Source organism: Eptatretus burgeri, chromosome 7, assembly GCF_056783735.1.
Source record: "Eptatretus burgeri isolate ZD-2024b chromosome 7, Ebu_testis_v1, whole genome shotgun sequence".
In the NCBI taxonomy this organism is placed as follows: Eukaryota; Metazoa; Chordata; class Myxini; order Myxiniformes; family Myxinidae; genus Eptatretus; species Eptatretus burgeri.
The window spans coordinates 75,477,377-75,502,792 of record NC_140967.1 but is presented as its reverse complement, the minus strand read 5'-3'; the positions used below and the strand labels follow the sequence as shown (position 1 = coordinate 75,502,792).

At 38.9% G+C, this 25,416-nt stretch overlaps 1 protein-coding gene across 4 annotated transcripts in view; it reads left to right on the top strand.

Annotated features, from left to right (window-relative positions):
- Window positions 1-25,416, top strand: part of LOC147023560 (A disintegrin and metalloproteinase with thrombospondin motifs 16-like) — a 184,052-nt gene that overhangs the window by 43,735 nt on the left and 114,901 nt on the right. For 3 of the 4 annotated variants that reach the window (XM_085889058.1, XM_085889057.1, XM_085889056.1), the window contains exons 4-6: window positions 1,284-1,480; window positions 2,056-2,139; window positions 11,859-12,018. In XM_085889058.1, coding sequence (XP_085745184.1) covers window positions 1,284-1,480; window positions 2,056-2,139; window positions 11,859-12,018 — 441 coding nt within the window. The remainder of the gene's footprint in view (window positions 1-1,283; window positions 1,481-2,055; window positions 2,140-11,858; window positions 12,019-25,416) is intronic. The other variant, XM_085889060.1, reaches the window with a different exon arrangement.

Genomic DNA, 25,416 nt, shown 5'->3' with positions numbered 1-25,416 from the left:
TTTTCAGTGCAAAGATTATATGCAGGATATTATACACTATGGAGTACATAAATCATGATTTCAAAATTGCTGTTCTCTTACGCATTGAATTATTTTCTTTACAAAGCAGCGAAAATTATTAAAAATCACATCGTTTTATAAACCAGCATGTCTTGTCTTTTCTGTATTCAAAGTCGAGGCACATGGAATAGCTGGAACATAGAATGAATCAGAACACAACATAACAAAAGGAACCACAAATATATATATATATATATATATATATATATATATATATATATATATATATATATATATATATATATATATATGGGGGGGAGCACAACAACAGCAGGGTTAAGGGACAAAATAGTGGAAGACTTGGATATATAAGGGATGTGGGGAAGTATGAGGAGTAGGGGAGGACACACAGGATGGACAAGTTGAATGCAGGACAAAAACTCTGGGTGGGCTTGAGAGGGGGTGGGGAGTGTAACGGGGGTAGAAAAGATCATGGTTTTTGATGGAGGATGATCTGAGGTGGTGCTAAACAGCTGTCTTGAAGATCTGGAGTGAAGAATCGGTGTTGTTTGCAAAAAAATACTTATGTGGCTTATTCAATATTAAATTAAATATCTTGTGAGCTCAGACTTAGACTTGTACTCGAGCAACATAAGAACCCAGCTTGTGAGTTTACCATTCAGTGCTAATATGATTTTAGTTGATGTTTTAGTCTTAAGAGCCACCCCTCGACTATGTACATAAAATGGTGGAATTTCTGACTCTCCACCCCCACCTCCATCACATACTTTTCAAATATTCTTACATTCTGCTCTCATTTCCTTTTGAGTCCCCTCTTTCTCTTTTCTTCTCCCTTATCAAAGCTTTCATACTCAATTTTTCTTCCCTTTCCTTCATGCTTTCCATCCTTTTTTCAGTTCTTTCCCCCACAATCACCTAAGTCATAAGTAGGTAGCCCTTAAGCTCCAATATCAATGAGACAAAACAGATGACAGGTCATGCAAGGTAACCCTGAGCTCATTGATCAAGCCTTAAATGCCACAGGAGTCCCATTGATAGAGGGACAATACATTGGAATAATTAAAAAATATAATCTGTGTTAAAGTCATAGAGTTTGGTTATATGTGTAGGTTTCATACTTGAAGATTATTTAATTTTAACAGTTTTCGCAATGGTTCAAAACAATCTGCATCACGGCTCACGCAATGGCTTCTAAAATTGAAATGAGAAAAAGCCATTCCACATAATTGATTGCATTTGAGCCACAATTTCCGTGACTGCAGTTGATTCTGGACCTCAGAGTTGGGCCTCACCTGCATTGCCAGATGAGTACCCACTCGTACACCGTGGAAGACGAGCTGCAGGCCCTGCCGACAGGGAACGGCTCGCAGTGGAAACACTCGTTGTGGCAGACCGACGACTGCTGGAGAAGCATGCGGGCGAGAACATTACCATGTACTTACTTACTGTCCTGAACATGGTAAAAGGCTTGGCAGGGGTGGCCGGACCGCCCGGGGATTATGTTGCGTTTTGTGGTCCTATCACTTGCTGGAACAATCAAATGTTATCTTTGTAACGTCTCACACTGACAGTACTGGCATCAGCTCTAGCCAAAGTATACAAAAGAACTGCACTCATCTCGATCGTTTTATTCCATTCTTTTTTCAGCTGTGGAATCTGCCTGAGAGCTGCACTTTCCTCAATTTTTCATTCGGGCTGTTCATTCAAATTTACCATCCATTGTCTTTTGCAACCTTTAACATGCTCGTTTATCTGTTTCTGCTTTTACTAACTCCTTGTGAAAAGTTATATCATTACACGAGCTTTTTTGTACAGTTTGAATACATCATTTTATAGGAATTATGAGTGTAGTTGATGAGCTTTAGATTGAATACACTGCTCGACTTCGTAGAAGGCAGTTATGAAGAATTATGAACATCATAGGTTGACAGAAATCCATAAAAAAGTACAGTTAACCTTTACCATTTTTCATATAATGTAGCAATAATTTATTCAACATTTGCAATGCTAAACGATTTTTTTATCCCCTTGTAGGTATCGGCATTGTTTAAAGATGGCACCATTGGAAAGAAGATTGACATTGTGGTTGTTGGAATTGTTCTGCTGGAGGAAGATCAGGTTTGACAACGATGGAGTATTGGGCAATTGTTGTGATTATGTTATGTTTTCATAATTATGTTTTCTCACAAATTGTGGGTATTGATTATACCCTGAGGACATGGACAGGGAGCCTTGAGCAGGACTTAGGGTTGCAAAATAAGTCATACGGTCACGTCACCAAACATGTGCCATATCATTGAAAAAATTGTTTTCCTGCTTTTTCTGGAGTATATCACATGACATGCATTTTTCAGTTGTGAGATTTTTCTTCTGCTTTAATTTGTGATATTCACTCAGTCCATCACACAATGCGAGACATTAACAGCCTCGGCTTTATTGTGAACGAGGTTTAATTCTGAGGTTTTGATAAAGCTTGAACTTAATCATCCTTAGAGGAATCTCCTGAAATCAGCCTTAATTAAAAAAAATAATAAACTAAACGTTGACTCAGCTTTGTTGAAGTTGACTTTCAAAAATCTGTGTTACGATAAAACTTCTTAAATCTGCACAATGATTTGTGTCTTAAAATTGCGAAATAGAAGTCAACCATGTAAACATCCGCAAAGGCGGTGTGACTGCTGGAGAAGCATAAGAAGTAGAAAATATCTTCGATATGATCTTCTCCACATCAGCCCCCCCCCCCCAAGTCTCACCATGTACCTTCGACCCTCCCAGGGTTAGGATTAGTATAAGAGCCAGAATTAGAAGAGCTAATGAATAGTCTGGAGGGGTTAAATAGCTTAGAGGGCACCCATGTAGGTAGATCAGGTGGGGAAATAGTGTAGTTAGGACAGATAGGATGAAGCAAGCTGCCCCCTACCTACATCTCCCACCTGTACGGCTACCGCCATACCTGCTTGCCATACCATCAATACCTGCTTTAACTGCCAATCCTTACTTTCCAGCCATACTTGCCTGTCTACTGGCCATTGGCCTATCGATAAACAATGAACTTTGGGCCAACCACTGGCTGGGAGGAGGCAACCCGAAGAGATTAACTCACAGCGCTGAGAAAAATAAACATTGTAAATGTCATGAAGACATATGCTGCCATCCCACCAGCCACACTTGTGTAAATATGGCCATTGTTTCTTTATTAAGAATACCGGGGTAGAGAATTGTTAAGTATGTGCATAGCGACAGAATGTGTAGGAAAAGTTCTCGACACATAGAGTAGGGAAACAATATATTGTTACGGTTGTGAGGGTAGATGGAGGACATAGGAAAGTTAGGATTAAATAGAGTTGTTTGGTCCGTGGATGTGTAGGAGACATCTCCATGTCATTAAGTATGGAGACTGTGAGCTGCATTTTTATAACATGACCAAGTAGGCAAGAAGCCCCGCCTCCAAGGGTGACGGTGGGCGAAGTCATGCCCCCGAGGCTGATGATTGATGGGCATGACGTTAGTGGCAGGAACAAGAGGAGGGCATAAGAGGCAGGTGATCAGAGAGGATGGGGAAGCAGCTCGTATCAAGGAGGAATACATGAGGGCAGAGTGAGGGATGCACGTGGTTGAGAAAGAACGTAGCCAGGAGATGGCCTAGAAGAACAAAGCTTCACGGCTGGCTTTCCTGTGACGCATAAAGACGACAGCACGGTTCTCAGATTCGTGCTGAGGCAATTTGGCTCGTATACTGAGCAAGACCTTATCCGGGCGTAGTGGCGTGCGCCTGTAATCCGGCGACTCGGAGGCTTGGGTTGGAGGATCGCTTGAGGACGGGGGCTCTGCACTGGGCAGGGTGTAAAGCAGCCCGGAATCATGGCGAAACCCAAATCCTGATCCCTCTGTCGTAAGAGGCGACCAGGGTTGCGTCAGGGAGGGCATCCGGCGTAAAACCTGTGCCAAATCAGTATGCGGATCATAACGGATGATCCGCTGTGGCGATCCCTAACGGGAGCAGCCGAAAGATGAACAACAACTGAGCAAGACCTTGGCCATCGACTCTTGGCTGGTTGTATGAGACGGGCCTCAAAGCCTCGTGTATGTCAACGAAGGGGATGGCGCCATTCTAAGCTGCACGGGGTCTCTGAGCCTTGGTGTTGAATACCGCTCACGGATTGCCTGGCATACGCTTGTGCTGCTGCGAGAGAGCAACTTGGCACCATTTTGCAAGTGTCTACACATGCAGCATGAAGTGCCTCAATTCCAAGTTCCACAAAGACCATCTCTGGACCAAACTAAATACCAGAAAAAAGGAAGGATATTCTTTTATTCCGTTTCCCCTTGTCCGTATTTAAGTCTGTGTGTAGAGGTGCCTTGACTTAGACAAAATTTGATGGAGGAGAGAAGGGGAGAGAGAGAGTGAGGAGGGGGCAGGAAAGAGTGGGTGGATTCCGGCAGATGTGATGGCCAGTTTAATGTCCATCTGAGAGACGGCACACACATTGATAAATCACCCTAACTGTGAAACACCGGGATGACTGTTTATACCTGGGTCAGGACTCAAACCCAGGCTCGACAGCTTAGAGCGAGCCTGCGTACCTCTTGGCTATTCTGCAATGATTTAGTGATTCATTGCTTTGTAACTGAAATTTTGTTTTACTCATTGTAATCACCTAATTTATTTTGTCTTCCTAATTCTGGGATGTCCCCACGGAAAACTGAGCCATGGTATTGCCATTGAAGCTTGAAGAGATTGAAGGTTGAAGAGCACTTGCCAAGTGGCTTTAGTACTCCAACAATATGGACAATGAGGGGCCAAATACAGGCGAGTAGGGCCTGAACTTTGTTCAAGTCGATGGATATATTCAGTTAGTGCAATTGCTTTTGCCGTATATGGCCACGGCTTGGAAACTAACAAGCAAGTAGCTGGTATAGCATTTCTCAAGTGGCTTAAGCACCTTAAACAAGCATTCCAACAAAACAGTTGATGAGGAACGCTTGGCTTGGTAAGTGACTTGCAATCGCTGATAGCTCATATAAATATCATGCACCTGGATATGCCCAGACTGTCAAGCAGTGTCCAAATTGGAGAAATGAACCAAATTAGCAATGCCCAAATTGGCCAAGGACTATCTACACATAGACTAATGAAATAATTCATCCTTGGGTCATCTCTGTGTCCACGCATGCTCTCACTCTGGGTAAGTTTCCAAACCCGTAACATTACCCCTTCCCCTTATTAGACTCGTCCCGAGTCTGCCAACTCTTGTGCACATATTTGAAGTTTAAATTTTGAAATTTGGCTGAGAAGTTAAAAATTTTGAAATTCGGCTGCGATTAATAGATTCTCGAGGTTATGGCATGTGTGGAAATGAAATAAAGCCACGAACGCTGACATCTCTGGGTATTTGTGAGCATTGCAATATATCCAGCAATTTGTAGGTATGATGATCAGGCATTCGATGATATGAGTGAGGAAAGTGAAAAAAAAAAACTTTATTATTAAGAAACTGCTGCTGTCTGTTCCAAGCAAGGTATTGTTGAGCAGGCTAAAATAATTGCGAATAAACCCTAGCAAGGTGACCAAGGATAACACCACCTTGAGAAAGGATAATTAAATGAGGACATTAATTATCTTCAAAAGGGGTGTTTTAATTACTCCAAATATCCAGTTTCCATCCATGCACTACCTTGGAGTACCCTGAGGGTGCATGCAAAGTTTGGTGCCGCAAGGTTTCATGGTTTTGGAGTTTTGGAGTAGACTGACAGATGGATGGGCACAGACAGACACACACTTACATTTATTTGTATATAGGATTATCGATGCATATACGATGTTTATATGCCAAGGAGTATCTATGTGTAGATTATCCTTGACCATTTGTGAACATCTTTATAGCTGTGGAAGAACTCTGGGAAGGGTTTGAAACAGCAAAGAGCTTAACTTGTGTATAGCCTTTCATGGTTGCTTTGTGCAGCTTCTTCGGCGAGAAGAAGGAGTCGATATATTTATATAATCGCAGCCACCTGGGTTTAATTGATGAGGTGAGAGCGAATTGGTTATTCCCTCCATTCACAGGTGAGATATGTGGGTGGGTCTTCGTTTTTCATATAAACAGTATATATATATATATATATATATATATATATATATATATATATATATATATATATATATATATATATATATATATATCAAAAAGTCGACGGATCCAGATGAAATTTTGTGGACAGGTTGGGTGTGTGACACGGACGAACCTTTTAGATTTTAGTGAAGGTCCGGATCCAGATCCGACTACTAGAATTAAAGTGATTCTTCACCATTGAGAGATGGGCCAAAAACGATATATAGCACGATATTTCAAAAATGTATTGGGCCTGATATGTTCTTGTGGATTAGGCATTGCTTGGTGGAGGTATATAGTCTACCGAGTGCCCTTCTAGTTCTTTCTAAATTTCTTCTTTCCTGTTCCTTTTGATTGCAAGGAAAAACTTTTCTCTATTTATACATGAAGGGGAGAGCAGCACCCACATTGATACATTGCAACCGAAGGGCTGGTAGGATGGCGTAGAGGTAAGCACACTCACCTCTTATCTGTTTAGCTTGTGTTGGAATCCTGACCCAGCTAGAAACTGTCAACCCGGTGTTTCAGAAGGCAGGGTGATTAATCGGTGTGTGTGTGTGTGCCTTGAATTGACGTTAAGCTGAGCATCATGTCTACTATCATTAGTTGGTGATGTTAAACATCCCACTGTGTGCTTCACTGGCGTGGATGGTGTGCCTCCATTTTTTTGTATTCATAGTCGAAGCTCATGGAAGAGCTAGTATTCGTACACTGAACAGATCAGTTGAGAAGGCGGGGGAGCCACTAACACCACAAAAAACACCAACTCCATTTCTGTCTTTCACTTTCCTTCTTCCACTTCTCTCAAATTTCTGCATTCTGCTTCCTATGTGTTTCTTTACTCACTTACTCTGCACACCACTTGCTCTGATGGTGGTCTCCTCGGGTTAACCTAAGGTGGTCTCTTTGGGTCGATGCCGGGAATGTCCTCAACTCACCCGTCTCTGCTATCATCTGAGCTCCAGTGTTGAACATCAGTATTGCAGCACTCTCTGAGATTCGGAGACCAGAAAGTGGTGATATCATGGTGGGTGGTAACACCTACTACTGGTCTGGTCACTCTGATGGTTACCTTGCCCAAGGAGTTGCTGAAGCTGTGTCCAATAAGCTGACTCCAATGATAATTGAGGTCAAACCGGGCAACAAGCACATGATGATATTGAGGATTCGTCACTCCTTGGTTGTCATTTTGCAGGTCTCTGTATATGCTCTGACTGAGGTGAGTGATCTCACCGTAAAGGACGCATTCTATGCCGCGCTCAAGTCTGTGGTTGATCAATGCCCCAGGTGAGATATTCTTCTAATCTTGGGGGATTTCAGTGCATCGACTGGAACTGATAGGGATGCTTATGAGACATGTGTTTGTCCTCATGGGTCTGGAACTGTGAGCTAGAATAGCACTAGGTTCCATGACTTTGTACAAAGTCATGGACTTAGGATGGCTGTTTCATGGTTTCAGAGCCCACAGGCTCATCGCTGGACTTGGTATTCCAATCCTGGTGATGTGGCAAAAGAGATTGACCACGTGCACTTTGATCGGTGTTGGAGGAATATTCAGAACTGCAGGTTCTATCGAAGTGCTCAGTTCTTCAATACCAACTACAGGCATGTTGTAGCAACTCTGAAGTTGGAGCTCAGATCCAGGAGGATGGCATCATCCCAGCCTCAGCTGGATGTTGGCAAGCTCAGCGATAAAAGAGAAGCTGAGGAGTTTGCGAACAGGTTGAGTGGGGATTTGGGGGGTCTGGGTGTTTCAGGGAATCATGAAGAGTTGTGGAATGCCTTCAAGACTACCCTCCTTGATGTTGCCAGTGGTTGTCTTGGAACCCACTGTCAGGCAAAGAAGAACTTAGTCTCCCAAGGGATACTGGAAACTATTGACCAGTCACAGGACCAGGCTTAATGGCAGAGCTGAGCTGTTTCGGTCGTTAAAAAAGTACGTTCACTGTGGGCAGAGAAGAAGGCCTATGTGTGAGGAATCCATGAATGGGTAGAGCATCACCTGTGGTCAGTGATTCTTGTCCTACATTCAGGAATTCAGAGGAATTCAGAGGAATTCAGGCATTGCATTCATCCTAGCCTGTCCCTTTGTGCACTGCAGTTAGAGTGCAGGGTGGTGGGCTCTTGATAGAGGAGTCTGAAGTGCAGGCCCGCTGGGTTGGTTACTTTGAGCGGCTGTTCCAAAGTGACCAACCAACTGTTGAGTTGGATGTCAGGGGTGTTACTATCCCTATTGCTGTCCCTCCAATCAACTGTGAACCCCCTTAGTTTGTGGAAAAACAGGCTGCGGTGAACCAGACGAAAAGGGGTAAAGCCCCTGGGATCTGTGACATCCAGGCTGAAATTCTCAATGCTGGTGGGAATGCTGTGTTCGCAGCACAGGCATCATCCCAACTGATTGGAAGAGGGGCCTTGCTGTCCTTCTCTGGAAAAGGAAGGGTGATCGCCAAGACTGCAACAACTACCGAGGGGTGACGCTGCTCTCAGGCCTGGGCAAGGTCTTTGCTTGGATAATTCTTGATCGGGTTCACCACCAACTGCTTGAGCATCAGCACCAAGAGTAGTCGGGGTTTACACCAAAGGGGTCAATGATTGACCATATCCTTGCTCTTCCGGTCCTCATCGAATGCAGGCAAGAGTTTCAACAGGGGCTGCTTGCAGTCTATGTTGATCTCTACGAAGCATTGGATTCAGTGAATTGGGATGCCCCTCTGGAGGATTCTATCTTGGTGGGGTGCCATCAAAACTTATCAATCTGATTTCTGAATTATACTCTGATAATAAGAGTGCTGTGTGATGTGGTGGTTCCATCTCCGTCTTATTTCCAGTTGTTACTGGAGTTTGTCAGAGGTGTGTACTATGTCCTGGCCCCCACAATTTTCAGCGCTTATATGGACTGGATTCCGGGGAGGATGTCGGAGAGATCAAACTGCGCTGTGTCATTTGGGAATGTCAGGGTCTTCGACCTTGATTTTGCAGCTGATGCAGTCAGCTTTGCGGAGATGCTGGATACACTTATGGGGGCCCTCCAGGTGCTGAATGAGGAGATGGCGCCACTGGGATTATGGGTTTCCTGTGTCAAAACTAAGATCGAGGCTTTCAATGACATATTGGATGCTGCTATCTTGTCTGTTCCTGTTTTTGGCGAGGATGCTGTGGTCACTGAGAGATTCACTTCCCTTGGCAGTGATATTCATGTCTCCACATGTTGTGAGCCAGAGGTTGACAGACATGTGGGTCAGGCTTGTGGAGTGATGGATTTATTGGATCATGGGGTGTGGCACTGTTGGGACCTATGCAGGAGGACGATAGTTGAAGTCTTAAGTCCTTGGTGCTTCCATTCTTGCTCTATGGATCAAAAAGAAGAGTAAATACTGCATTGAATTCATCAGAAGGAACACGAATAAGGAAAGAGCAAATATGGAGTCACCAGGTGGAACCTGGATAGGATTTGGGTTTCAGTCGCTACTCCACTTCCCTCAAACCCAACCAGGTGCAGCGAAGTGAACCTTGTAGAAAACTTTCTGCAATAATTCACTTCTCGCAGACAGATATGCCTGGTGTTGGCTTAATGGTTAGAGTGGTGGGCTTGGGATCCGAGGGTCCTGAGTTCAAATCCTGCTCAGCTGTTGAATTAATACCAGGTGGGGTTAATTTGGCCTGTCATCCTTCCGAGGTCGGCAAAATGAGTGCCAGCATGTTGGTATACTGCGTCGGAGTGGCGACAAGTCCAGGATTGTGCCCAATAGCCAAGGAGACTGCTTAAGCAGCACCAACTCTCTGCACAGAGTGTGGTCCCAATCTCCTCTCCTCCTCTAGACAGATAGATGAAGAAAGAGAGAAATAGTAAAAGGGACAAAAGAAATGAAAAAGCAAGAATTCGAATGAATAAGGAGAAGTGTGAAAAAGTAGAAAGAAATGTGAAAGGAGCAGCGAACAAAGATGTTGGGAAGAACCTGGATAGATAGATTTCAACACTTACTCCAGAGATTCAAATGCAGCGCATGCACAAGCCACCGGTCAACAGGAAAGCACAGTCCACACAGTGTCAGAATATGGGACAAATATAATCAAACGGAAGAGCAAATACTACATTGGAGTCATCAGGAGCAACCTGAATAAGGAAAGAGCAAAGTTGGAGTCATCAGGAGGAACCTGGATGGGATTCGAGTTTCATCTGCCACTACACTACCCTCAAACCCATCCAGCACAGCCAATGTGAGACATGGACCCTGACCGAGGATCGGAGATGGAGACTTACAATAACTCCTTCAGTACCAGGTCTCTTCAGAGAATCCTTGGCTATCGCTGCTCAGACTTTGTGTCCAACGAGCGGTTGCTGAGAGAGACTCAGATGAGATTTGTTACCTGTGTAGTCCCTTAGCATCAATCGTGGCTGTATGGACATGTGGATCGTTTTCCTGACGCTGATCCTGGTCACCAGATTCTCTCAGTGAGGGAGCCTCATTGGTGGAGGAGACCAATGGGTCGACCACATGCCTCGTGGTTGCAGCAGGTTGATTGCGATCGAAAGGAGATTGGGATGGGCGAGGAATCTCCCTGGGGGATGGTCCCTGGAGTACTGGCAGAAATTATATGCAGTGATGCCCTGCTCCGGCACATGCTTCCATTCCTGACTTGACCTGGTCCAAAACACTCCTGAAATAACACAATATATCTGTAACAGTATATCGGGACTCCACAGTCCACCACCGAGAGGGAACACCCACGTTCCACTCCCAATACAAAATCTTACGTCCCCTTTCCAAGGCTCCGCAGCTGACCTCACTCCCTGGCCTACAGTGTAACGGCCAAACAGTCTGTGCTGTTTCCTCTTAAAGCGCATTGCCCCTTCCAGTTGTGCCTTTGTGCTCAAGTCCTCACCCAGCCTCACTCGAAAATAGGTGGTTTTCCCCAACAACCTTACTCTCTACTGTCTTAATGTTAACACTCACTGCCTCCTCAGTGCACGTTTTACAAGATGACTTAGTCTGACAATTTCCCTGAAACATGAAGGAATCTAACCTACGTAGTCACCCTCGTGACTACATAGGTTCGATTCCTTCTTGTATCTGGAAAATTGGCAGTTAGTATTGTATCGGGGAAATTGGCAGTTAGTATTGTATCAGGAAACCTTCTTGTATCGGGGAAATTGGCAGTTAGTATTGTATCAGGAAACCTTCTTGTATCGGGGAAATTGGCAGTTAGTATTGTATCAGGAAACCTTCTTGTATCGGGGAAATTGTCTGATCAGGAAATTGCTCGAGTGAATAGTCAATGCCGGTCTTATCACAATCTAGCTACGCAGCCCTCGTCCCTCGCATGTAACAATAGATTTCACATGCGGGGAAAAAAATAGGAAAACAAATTTGTTATTTTTACATTATTTGTAAGGACATTTGGAGAAAATTGACAAATCAAAGCACATGTTATTCAAAGCTAGGACGGGCATCTGGAAATCAAAAGGCATTTGGTATTTAAAGGTTTCTCATTGCGAGACGATGTACTCAGATAGTAACACCACCCATGCCCACTTGCCAACACAATGGATATTTTAAATCCACAATAATGATTGCCACAATAAGGATATTATTTTTTTCAGCAAAGCTTATGAGTCATTTATGATCTAAAAGATTGTGTGTGTGTGTGTGTGTGTGTGTGTGTGTGTGTGTGTGTGTGTGTGTGTGTGTGTGTGTGTGTGTGTGTGTGTGTGTGTGTGTGTGACAGCCAGGATTAAGCATTTCCCATCATGCTGACCACACTCTCAATAGTTTCTGCCAGTGGCAAGCTGGACTGGTGAGACATGGAGCAGCACGACATGACCATGCCATATTGCTTACTGGATTCGACATTTGCGCGTGGCAAAACAGGCCATGTGATACACTTGGTGAGAATTTGCAATCAGGATGCATTTCAATATTATTGCTCGACTCGAGTAAAAATGCTTATGATTGTTGTTGTTGCTTTAAAGCTTTCCTCAAGGTGAGTTTATCAATCGGCCGATTACAAGAGAGATGTTTGGGTGTGTGTGTGTGTGTGTGTGTGTGTGTGTGTGTGTGTGTGTGTGTGTGTGTGTGTGTGTGTGTGTGTGTGTGTGTGTGTGTGTGTGTGTGTGTGCGCGTGTGCGTACGCACGTGTCGCCATTTTTCTGAAAGAAGGCGAAATGGATCATGGATTTTTTTTCTTCTTTTAATCGCTCTATAGTACCTAAGCCTTTGCAGCAATGTGAAAGGTAATATTAAATGATCCCCGACCGCCCACATTCCTTAAGGCCCAGTCACACCTTGACGTTTTAGCCAGCAATGGCAACGTATCAAAATGTATGTAAAACGCTGGCTTACGCTGAACTTTTGATGTTTTTTTTAAAGATTCGGACGTATTCATAACGACTTGGTTATTCTAAAACGCTAGCGCACGTCTAATACGGTATGAGTAAGTTTGGTATACGTGAATAGAACGTTATAGTACGCTATCATACATCGGAGTAAGTGGAGTACGTCTTGAAATTTTAAATGTGTTAAAAATTTTACGACGTACTTGCCGTATGCCTCACATGTTCCGCATGTGATGGGAATATGTTGTACGCACGATATGCGATCGTTGGCACACGTCGACAAAAGTTACTTGAAAGTTACTCATAAGTCGAAACACGTCGAGGTAATGGTTAGCGTCAGTGTTCCAGACTCCATGGTTTTTTTAATTTTCTTTTTTCTTCGGTATGACGGTGATGCTGACAATTCGATTTCTAGTGCGGTTATGATATAATATAATTAATAGGCTGCCGCTCAACGATTTAAATCATAACCGCACTAGAAATCGAAGTGTCAGCATCACCGTCATACCGAAGAAAAAAAAAACAAAAAAAACAAGAGTCTGGAACACTGACGCTAACCATTACATTGACGTATTTCGACTTATGAGTAACTTACAAGTAACATGTGTGGACGTGTGTCAACGATCGCGTAATGTTCCTACAACACGTTACTCGTAGGTTAGAAATAAGTTTTGGGTACGCTAACCATTACCTTGACGTGTTTCGACTTATGAGTAACTTACGAGTAACGTGTGTGGACGTGTGTCAACAATCGTGTAACGTGCCTACAACACGTTACTCATAGGTTAGAAATAAGTTTCGGGTACGCTAAACATTACCTCGACGTGTTTCGACTTACGATTAACTTACAATTAACGTGTGTCGACGTGTGTCAACGATCGCATAACGTGTCTACAACTTATGGCCAGCGTAGCAGAACTTGTGAGTCATACGCTGGCATAAGTCGTAAAATTTCAAGCATGCTAAAATTTGAGGACAACCGCAAAGTACAACGATTAAAGGCAGCGTACTATGACATATGGCAGTGTTTTTCAGTGTGCTCTCAATGTTTCCAAAACTTACCCATAACGTATTCGACGTGTGCCAGCGTTTTAGACAAATTTTTCAAAAATCGGCATAAGCTGGCTAAAACGTCAAGGTGTGACTGGGCCTTTAGTGAGGTGACGTGAAGTATTTTAGGACCTCACACACAAAAAAAAAACAACCAGAAGGGCATTTGTCGACGTCGCGACATCACCAGATATGCCTCCGTCTTCATTATTACATCATTATAATATTTGTACCAAGTTTGATTTAAATCCCTGAACCCAGAAGAAGAAAAATTTTAAAGGTTCATTATTCAAAAAAATCACAGCTGCCAAACCATGTGACCTGTGACATCATAGGTGGAGAACTTTTTGTTCCTCATGGATAGTCAATCATGCCTGCAAAGTTCCACCTTGATTTGTTCAGCCGTTTTTGGAGAAGATTTTTGAAGGTTTTTAATGTTAAAAACAAAATGGCTGTCGGACCATGTGACCGATGACGACATCAATCCTCCCCCCCCCCCCAAATACAATTTAGCCTTAGATGACCCTCAAAATTTTTCATAGTGATCCGATAAAGCATTTGACTTCCACAATTATGATGTTATAAGGAAGCCACCACACCATGTGACAAATGACATCAGAGGTATCATTGAACCATTCCACATGAGTCGTCGCACCTTTCGTGTCGATCGGATAAGTGGTTGTGGAGAAAACAGAGAAAAATAGCGTGAACGGACGGACAACCCAAAAACATAATACCTCCAGTGATTTCGGCAGGGGAGGGAGGCATCAAAACAAAATTTGATTTCTTCAAAATGCCAACAGGATTAGAAGATGACCAGGCAATGCTGGATATCCCTGCTATTTTTATTTTTTTATGTAACAGAAGTAATATTTTTTCAGCCTGACATTACACAAAGTAAATTTTAAACCTTTAAGTGAATTTTCGCCGAAGTTTTGGGTGTTTATTTATTTTATTTTTTTTAACATCGCACTGACTTTTCATATCTTGAGGGTGATGAAAGTGAACCACAATGTGTATCGATTGTCATCACACATTATATAATCCACCAGGCAGGGCAGGCAGTAACCACTTGCTGAAGGGCATTAGTGAGCTGGTTGGATTTTTATTGAAAATCTGATTAAGTGACAGGGTCACTATCTATCTATAATTCCAGCAGTGTGTTTGTGTGTGTGTGTGTGTGTGTGTGTGTGTGTGTGTGTGTGACCTCTGTTTCTCGACAACCACTGGTCCGATGTAATTGAAACTTGCCAGCTATATTGCTGGGGACCTGAGTATGTGCCTTTTCAAGGTTTGATATTAATCGGACAAGTGCTTCCCAAGTTCTGGCCATTTATTTACCAAACCAATGACAAGACACGTTGCTGCGTAGGCGTGGCCGATGCGCCATTTAGTTACCAATCACAGGACATGTTGCTGCGTAGGCCGGTGCGCGGCCGGCCGATGATGACGTCACGTGCCGTGCCGGTTACGATGAGGATCGATCGGTGCCTTAGTTACCGTGGTGGAGGAGTGGCAATGGTCAATGGCAGTGAATGTCGTGGCAAGCAAAGACGGAGGTAAACTTGATTTTAATTTGGATTTTAATTAACTCTGTGTGTGGAAGTATCACAGCAGTTGTTACTTCAATGCAAGCGACAATTCGTGGAATGCATGTGAACATTCCGTATGGGCACGAGTAGGGTAAGAATACTGATTCTGGCTCACTTTTCCCCATGTAAATGAATGGGGGATTTTCAGCGATTCCCTTTTTTTTTCCCTAAAAATAAACCCCCTTTTTATCCCAAGGTATATTTATTTGTCTCCCCTTTTAACTTAGAGGTTGAACCTCATTGAATTGAACACCTGGGGGTTGAACAGCTCACTCATTGAACCTATAAAGATTTGTTCATTCTCAAATTCCTTCAATAGTTTAATTTTCTTTGCATAATAATCCCCATCTAAAATATTGACAAACAAAACATTTGAATCTTTATATTTTTGAAGATACCCCTTTTGTGCCATTACGAAATGATAAACTTCTCTTAATGCTCTCATCTGGCCACCTCCTGAGCCACATATCATTTTGAGATTATAGTAAATTGTTTTTTCATTGTTCAATTGATAACCATCAAAGTTTTCAGTCCATTCAAGGATATTCATTTTTTTCTTTACATCCTCTAACTTACTAGTTTTTAAATTGATTCGCTTATTTGTTTTATTTACCTTTGTTTTAGTTATTTTTTCAATAAGACTTATTTGATATTTTTCACATTCATTATGTTTTCCATTTATATACCAAGACTGAGATTTTCTCCACTCTTTAGTTTGATTAATACTTGGTTTAACCATTTATATATTGTGAAAAACGCAGCGGTAGCCCTTAAAAACCCTAACCCATCTTCCCATCGTTAAAACACAATCTATTCTATTCACTCTATCATACAATATCCATATGGAACACAATCTATTCCATTATCTAAAATAAATCTCTTATCATCAAAGGCTCCTAATGCCTTTTTATTTACTTCTTCACTATATATGTTATGTTTATAACTTCTTATTGTATTCATTTTCCTATATTCTTCTTTCTTATTCATCAAACAATTATAATAATTTCTAAAAGTTATTGATTTCTTTATTACATATTTCTTTATTCCCTTTAACCTCTTATCAATCTGTTCACCATACTTATAAGCATATGCCTTTGCTCTCAATCCAATAAACTCACTCATTACTTTTCCACCCAACTCATCCTTAAACTTACCAATAACCTTTTCATTCTTTTTGGAAAATAACTCACTCTTCTTGCTGAAATTACTTGTATCATATACTCCAATATTTTTCTTCATATCTTCATAAACATCATCAGTTTTTATATCTAGGATAAAACTATCAGTGTCCATATACAACAATGAAACATTTTCACCATACTCTTTCTTTAAGTCATTATACAAATAATCATACATCAATATCTTTGATAAATCAAGAACTGCTGTTCCAATATAAATTGGTTTATCCATTACAATACTTTCCTTTTTCATATGAATTGCAGAAAAGTTCTCTGAAAAAACCTCTTCTCTATCAAAACTGGGTTTATTTATCAATCTCGAAGCTTCTTTCCAAGATGTTGCGAATATAATGTTTTGCCTGTTTCTAACATTTTCCATAGTCTTTCCAAATACAGCATTATTCATTAATTTATAAAAGTCCCCTTCAAATTTTACTTTTGTATTTGCTCTCATATCTGTATTGAATTGAATATACTTTTTCACCCAAGGACTTTGTTTAAATTTTAAAACTCTATGAATTTTAGCTACTCTCAATCCTTCTCTCAAAAACTGTTTTAAGCTTCTCTGATGTAAAACATATCCCTCTTTATCATAGAATGTTGTTAATAACTTTTCTGTTGATTTGCCTTTAATATTAAAACTTTTATGATAATCACTGAACCATTCTTTCTTTGGGGTTTCTTTCTCACATGCAAAAGGAAGGTCTTTATGCTTATTATGAAGAACACTCGGGTACCTCAAATCAACTTCAAAATAATAACCTTCTTCTTCGTCATTCAATTCCTCTTGAGAAGAAATAACAATATTCATCAAAGCCTTTTCATAATCCTTTTCTTCCACCCACTCTAATTTACCATAAGGCAAAGATTGAGACATTGCCCATCCATACAAATTATTAGCATCAAAATACATCAAATAATTACTATCTTTTTCACTATCATAATTTGGAAGATATTTATTATTTGCTTTAGCATATCTTTTTGAACATACTTGTGATATTCCACCTCTCTTGGACTTCTCAATCATCAAAAGCATATCAACATCACTGATTAAATCTATATCTTGTTTTGTCATTTTCAACATTGCACTCCAAGCTAAACCAGGAGCTGTGAAATAGTGGGCAGGGTCTAATCCATAACAATTTTTATTATGACAGAGTGTTCTAAAAGCCTCAAACACATCAGCTAACAATAAAACATCTGTTTTTAGATATAAATCATGATATTCTCCAAGGTTCTTTATCTTAAATATTTTCCATATTTCTTGTGCGTGTTTATATTCCTTATCACTTATCTCTTCTTCATAAAGGTTATTATAGAAACTTTCTTTTGAAGGAAGTTGTGTTTCTTTAAATCTCATAAATGAATCCATATAATCATAAGGATAAATTCCCTTACTTGTAAGAATTTTCTCTTTACTTTGAATTTCATTCCTTGTTTGAATTTCCTCTCTCGTAAGAATTCCTTCTTTAATCAGAATTTCATCTTTAATCTGAATTTCCTCTTTAGTTCGAATTTTCTTTATAATTAGAATTTCATCTTCAGTTAGAATTTCTTCATTAATTAGAGTTTCCTCTTTACTTTGAATTCTCTCTTTAATCTGAATTTCCTCTTTAGTGAGAATTTCCTCTTTTGGAAAGAATGAATTAAGATTTGGAAAAGAGTCCGTGGAGCTTAGATTTGATGCGAGGTAGGCTAGTGGTGTTCCCATAAACTTGTAAGAATCTAGAAACCTAATACGAGTTAAAGGTTTTGTGAATATCATTTTTGAAAATGAAATATACTTTTGACTTGTGTTTGTTATGGCAGAAATATTCCCTGGTGTTTTTGAAAGTTCATTTATAAATAGATGTGTATCATAGTTGGCGCTGTTGTGAAGAAAGACTGGAATAAAAGAAGGTAATTTATAATTAAGATTACAACAGGAATGAGCGGGACCTCTATATTTACCAGTAAGATGACAATGGTCTCTAACTTTAGACTCCTTAATTTCCCCCTCACAAATATGACAGATATTGTTCATTCTAAATTCTAATTTTTCTTCTTTGGTTAATTTCATCGGTTCATTTGTTTCTTTCATTAATTTAGTGAGTCTTATACAATCCTTTTCTAATCGTTTTACAAACTCTTGTGAAGCATTTTTTCCACGATAATGTTCAAGTTTGTTATACTTTTCTCCAACAGATGATTTGATATAATAACAGAAACCACAAGGAATATGTTTTTGATATTTATTTGTATATGGTTCTTTTGGATTAGGAGAAGCAGTATTTATCTTTTTAAGGATACATTCAAAATCAGCGTATATCACAAATGGGTGCATGATAGATTTATTATAATCTTCAAAAGAAATCTTTTCACCAGGTTTAGGCATTGTAATTACAGCTGATTTATGATTACTACAATATTTTGAATGTTGTTCTAATCGTTCTTTTGTATGAAATGAATTAAGACATCGCTTACAAGGATATATTTTGTTTGCTGTTCTGAATACCTGAGAAGAGATTAATCTTGATAAATTATTGATGTATGTGTAATGTGAATTCTTTACAACACTAAAATATAAAAGGTCAATGTGTGTTTCTTCATTTTTATAGTTGTTTGAAATTTTTAATATTTGAACTTTGTTTGTATCCGTTAATTCATATACATTAATAGAAAGATTATTCTTTTTCTCAAATTTAGGAATATCTGTTAGTGGCATTGGGAATTTAAAATCTTTAATGTCCAAGGTATTCTCATATTTCATATATTGTTTTACTCTTTCTGAATTACATTTTGGTGGATGAAAGTGAGCAAGAACAGACCAGAGAAAACATTTATTATCATTGTTCTTAATATTAACAACTGCCTTCTTTAGTTTTATTTCTTTTGGTAATTCAATATAAGAAGAAGCTTTAAGAGGGTTTGATTTTAGAATGTGTATATCTAAAAAGATGATTTTTTAATATTGAATCCACTTCCTACCACTGTATTATCAACATCCTCCTCTTGTCTTGATAGTTCTTCATAAACCCCACTATTCAAAAAATCTTGAAATGATGTTATAAAATGAAGACCTGTTCTCATATAAGGAGTATGTTCTTCATCTTGTCTTTTCATATTCATTTTCACTCCCATATAAAACTTTAAAGTTTTCATTTCTTTTAATGTCTTTTTAATAAATTTTTCAACATCGGGTTTCACTATTTCAATTGATTCAGCTATTGATGATGGACCGGGTTCTCCAAATTGAAAAATCCTTATTTTTATATGCCCTTTAAATGCCCCATCAGTGTTTTCAATATAATAGTCTCCCTTTACTTTAAACTCATTTTTCTTGTGTTTTTGTGATTGAAGATGTTTATTATAACTACTCTTCAAAACATCCTTTGAACAGATATCACAATGTTTTCTTTCCAACTCAAGAGGAGATATTTGATGAAATAGATTAAATGTGTGTTTGTTGGTTCGGAGGTGTTTTCTATAATGTTTATATTCGTGATTACAAACATCGCAGTACGTTGTATTCACCATATTTATAGAATAAAACTTTGCTTAAACTAAAATTTTCTTGATGAAAATTTCGTTTAATTTATAGGTGAATCTGTGCTTAAAAACATTTTATCCTCCAACTTTTTCACTTAATAAATACAATGTTTCAAGACACAAAAGACAAGTTTCAATCAATCTCTTCATCTGTTAAAGATACTGAGAAATATGTCAAGGATGTAAAATTGAACAAAGATAAATATAACAACTATTGGATAAAAACTATTATGGTAAATAATATGAGTTCTTCAATTTCCTTCAGTGGAAGGGCTTTTAGTATACCTGGTAGAACATCAATTAAAGTATCTCTAACAAAAGTTTCTCCTCTCCTTCTAGTAATATATTCAAAACTAGAAAAAGCAATGAAACAAGAAAAAGTATCAAAGAACAAAAACCTTATGGATGAAGCTTTAGAAAGAAAAGACAAGACCATCTGTAATATGCAAGGAGAAATTTGTATTTTTTTCAACAACCCTAAAGATGTAAATCCTGATGAAATAAAGGATGTTAATATATCAGGTGAAATGACATTTCGTTCAATAGTAGTTAACGATAATTTTAAAATTACCTTTAATATAAAAAATGTTGTCGTTGAATCTGATAATGAAAAAAAGTATATCGATATCGATGGTAATATACAACTGAAAGTATAGATGAATTTCAGTTTAAGTAAAGTTTTACTTTATAAATATGCTAGACTTTCCTGATTCTTCATATGACAAATTTGAGAATTGTCCTGCGTGTGAAAGAGGGGGATTAAACACAGAGTCAAAAGCCTATAAACAATGTATATTCTGTGATTATCTTCTAATTAATGATAATAAAAAATATAAAAAGGAAAATAATTCTTTTAGATTTACACCAAAAATGAATTACTTTACAAGATTGATTAGAGAAATGAATGTAAAGTATGAGGGTGATAACACACCTTTCCTTACAAGGGAAGAAACTGAACGTATAAGAGAAATGTTCAAAGGATTGTTGTTATATATTATTCATGGATGTAATTTTCAGGGAAATATCAACACAAGATATTGTATAAATAAAATAATGGATTATCTTGAAATTAAACCTGAACTTAGGATAAAATATAGAGTTTCTAAAAAAGCCAATAATAAATTAAATAACTTGTTTTCTAAATATATAAATGAATGATTTTTTACCTATTTGGGAAAATAAGATAAAATTTAACAACCATAAAAATCTCCCAAATTCATTAAGATGTCTCATAGTTGGTTCAAGTGGATGTGGAAAAACCTGCTTACTTTTAAAAATGCTCCTCACTCCCAACTTTTTAGATTATGATAATTTAATAATTTTCACAAAGTCGAGTTTTCAACCAGAGTATCAACTACTCTCACAAGGTTTTAATGCTGGTCTTCCAAAGAAGATATAATCGGTTTATTTAAACGTCAAAAAAACCTAAATGATTATAACATTGAAGATATAATTCAACTATTTTGTGATACACAGAGATGTAAAAAGAAATCAAATCCTATAACTTGTATTCTTAGTGATAATACGGATGATATACCGTCTCCCCAAGATTTGGATAAATCAAAAAAGAACCTCGTTATCTTTGATGATTGTGTTAATGAGAGAAACCAAACGGTAATGGACAGCTACTACACAAGAGGGAGACATTCTTCTTGTAATTGTATTTATCTTAGTCAATCGTACTTTCAACTTCCTCGTCGTTCCATCAGAAACAATGCTAATACTTTTATTTTATTCAAGTTAAATTCAATAGATATCAATAATTTTTGGAGAGATAATTGTTCTACATTATGTAGTAAAAAGAAATTTGAGGATTACATGAAGCACACGACTGAAAAATATAAATATATTGTTGTGAAACAAGATGAGATATTAAGGGATATATTTTTTGTTTTATAAACAATTACATATATAAATGACAACTATTATTATAAATCTTGTGGGTAAATCTGCTTCTGGAAAAAACTTTCATAAATCAAGGTTCTTGTGTAGTACAAATGAGAATATTGTAAATTTACTTAAAAAACACCCCGTGATACGCATTGTATCAACAACAACTAGAGCAATAAGACCTGGAGAAATAAAAGGTGAAGATTATCACTATATTTCAGTGGAAGAACATATGCGATTGAGGAATGAAGGACAAATATTTGAGGAGGTTTCTCTTGGTACAACAAAATATTCACATTGTAAGAGTGAGTTAAGGAAACTAAAATCTGGTGGTGTTGGGATATTAGAAACTAATCCAGAAGGAACGAGACAAATTATTAAATATCTGAGCGGGGTGAAGATTTTATCATTCGGTTTTGATGTTGATGAAGAAACTCAACGCAAACGTATGAAAAGCAGAGATGCAAGGATTAGTGAAGAAGAAATTACAACTCGCATTAATGTTAATAAAGAATTTGATGAAATATTTAAAGAAAAGGATTTATTTGAACACATCTACTTGAATGATGAAGAAAAGGAAAATTTCCCTGTTAATCTTTACAATTCATTAAATGATATTTTACAATAAATAAATGGATACAAAAGAAAGAGCAAGAAGATTTAAGGAACATCAAGAGTTGGTTTCAAAAGTTGTAAAACAACAGGAAGACATAAAGAAGAAACGCAGACAGAAACTAACGGGCGAAGAAGCATTTGAAAGAAAACAAGAGAAATTTTTTAAACCACTTTTAAAAACTTCCCAAGAAAAAATGAAAGATGTTTCCACAGTTCCCACAGTAGAATATACTCCCAGAAAGCTTCAAATGTTAAAAGATTTCAGTCAAATGACGGAGGAAGAATTAGAGCATTTAGGAGAATTAGAATATGATGATGAAGGTTTATTTCAACAACTGGAAGAGATTAATCAACCCCCTGATTATATTGTGAATGCTGTTCAAAACAATGAATATTCAGCGGATTCAAAAACCAAAGCAGGACTCATTCCAACAGAACAACCAGCAATATTTCATCTTGTTCAAGAAAAGGTATTGATATTTAATGATGAATTAAGGTTCTTAAGTTCTGCTCAACCCCCTGTTAAACTAACTCCGAGATTAATGTTTCTTCTCACAAAAGATGGAAGACAAGGTTCAACTGTGAGGGATGAATCAAAGTATATTGATAAACCATTGGATATGGAAAATAATGATGATAGAGTATATATTGATTTGCTGAACACTCTAAATTATAAGGTTATTCTTTCTGGTAAAAGTAGGAAGAATGAGAAGGAGAAACACATTATTCAGGCTTTAAGTATCCTTGGTTCAGGTATTAGTTTTCTTCCAAATGACCCATCGCAATTAGTTAATAGACTGTTATTGTTGTTAGGCAGTAAGAAGGCTGGAAATAACAATTGTTTTAATGAAGCATCAGCCATTTTAGACCAGTATATAAGAAAGAAGAATATAGGAAAATGAATACAATAAGAAGTTATAAACATAACATATATAGTGAAGAAGTAAATAAAAAGGCATTAGGAGCCTTTGATGATAAGAGATTTATTTTAGATAATGGAATAGATTGTGTTCCATATGGATATTGTATGATAGAGTGAATAGAATAGATTGTGTTTTAACGATGGGAAGATGGGTTAGGGTTTTTAAGGGCTACCGCCGCGTTTTTTCACAATATATAAATGGTTAAACCAAGTATTAATCAAACTAAAGAGTGGAGAAAATCTCAGTCTTGGTATATAAATGGAAAACATAATGAATGTGAAAAATATCAAATAAGTCTTATTGAAAAAATAACTAAAACAAAGGTAAATAAAACAAATAAGCGAATCAATTTAAAAACTAGTAAGTTAGAGGATGTAAAGAAAAAATGAATATCCTTGAATGGACTGAAAACTTTGATGGTTATCAATTGAACAATGAAAAAACAATTTACTATAATCTCAAAATGATATGTGGCTCAGGAGGTGGCCAGATGAGAGCATTAAGAGAAGTTTATCATTTCGTAATGGCACAAAAGGGGTATCTTCAAAAATATAAAGATTCAAATGTTTTGTTTGTCAATATTTTAGATGGGGATTATTATGCAAAGAAAATTAAACTATTGAAGGAATTTGAGAATGAACAAATCTTTATAGGTTCAATGAGTGAGCTGTTCAACCCCCAGGTGTTCAATTCAATGAGGTTCAACCTCTAAGTTAAAAGGGGAGACAAATAAATATACCTTGGGATAAAAAGGGGGTTTATTTTTAGGGGAAAAAAAAGGGAATCGCTGAAAATCCCCCATTCATTTACATGGGGAAAAGTGAGCCAGAATCAGTATTCTTACCCTACTGGCACGCACCACTTCCGGATAGTGATGACTTAATGTATTCTAATAATTTCTCTATTCCTTATGCGCATTTATACATAAACACAATGCCCCAATCCAGTTGTCGTTTATGAGAGCGAAGGAATGGCCTGTGTGGTTGTTTCTGGCTCATGGTTTGGAATTTTTTTTTTTTGGGAGGGGGGGGGGGTTGCACGCACGTACGGGCACGCAAGAGCGAAGGAACGGCCTGTGTGGTTGTTTCTGGCTCGCGGTTTGAAAGTAAATTTTTTTTTTGGTTTGCACGTACGGCCACGCACGTACGGACACGCGCGTACGGCCACACACGTACGGGAACGCGAGAGCAAAGGAACGGCCTGTGTGGTTGTTGTTTCTGGCTCGCGGTTTGAATTTTTTTTTTGTTGCTGCCTTTCGCTGCATTTTGCTGCCGACTGCTGCCTTTCGCTGCATTTTGACAGACAACTTAGGGAATGCCAGCCCAATATGCTAACCTCCATCATGCAAAGTGATGACCTCCGTCGGGAATCTTCTGTCTTGCAAAGTCCTTCCTCAGCCCACCTGAGCTCCTGACCACATACAAAGCTTTTGTCTGCAGCATGATGGAGTACTGCTGTCCTCTCTGGGCTGGTGCTCCTGCCTCTCACCTTTCTTGGCTTCACGCTGTGGAAACCAAGGCATCTCGGATCATTGGTATCTCCCACAATGAGGCTGAGTCTTTGGGCCTCTCTCCCTCTTTCACCCCAGGCAGGTCGGTGGTCTTTCTGTCTTCTAGCATCTCCTCTCCGGCCTCCCCCCCCCACTCTGTGTGTGATATGTCTCCAACATATTTCTCCAGGGCTCTCAAGGTGCGTCAACAACCTCCTTCTGGTAAAACTACCAAAATCACAAATCACTGCTCCTCTTCACTCTTTCATTCCTGTTTTTTCCCCACTTTTGGAATGAACTCCCTCACTCTCTTCAATCCCATTCTTCCCTCCAGGCCTTCAAAACAGCTGTTCACCACCACCTCTTATCGTCCCCCATCCAACACCTCGATATTTTCTACCCCCGTTAATCCACCCCAAACCTACCTCCTTCAAATTTCCTGCTTTCCTTCTTGAAAGTCCCTGTCGTGTAAGTTCCTGAAAGTCCCTGTGGTTTCCATCTTGTGTACCCCGTGTTCCCCACCCCATCCCTCTCCCTTCCACAGATCTCCTCATGTCTCTGTTCCCCACTGTTTTGTCCTCCCACTCCCGCCCCTCTTGTCTCATGCCCCCCTTGCTGTGCCTTGTGTGTTAGCTCTCATAAGAGCCTCGTCAATGTATACAAAACAACAAACAAACAAAAAAAAA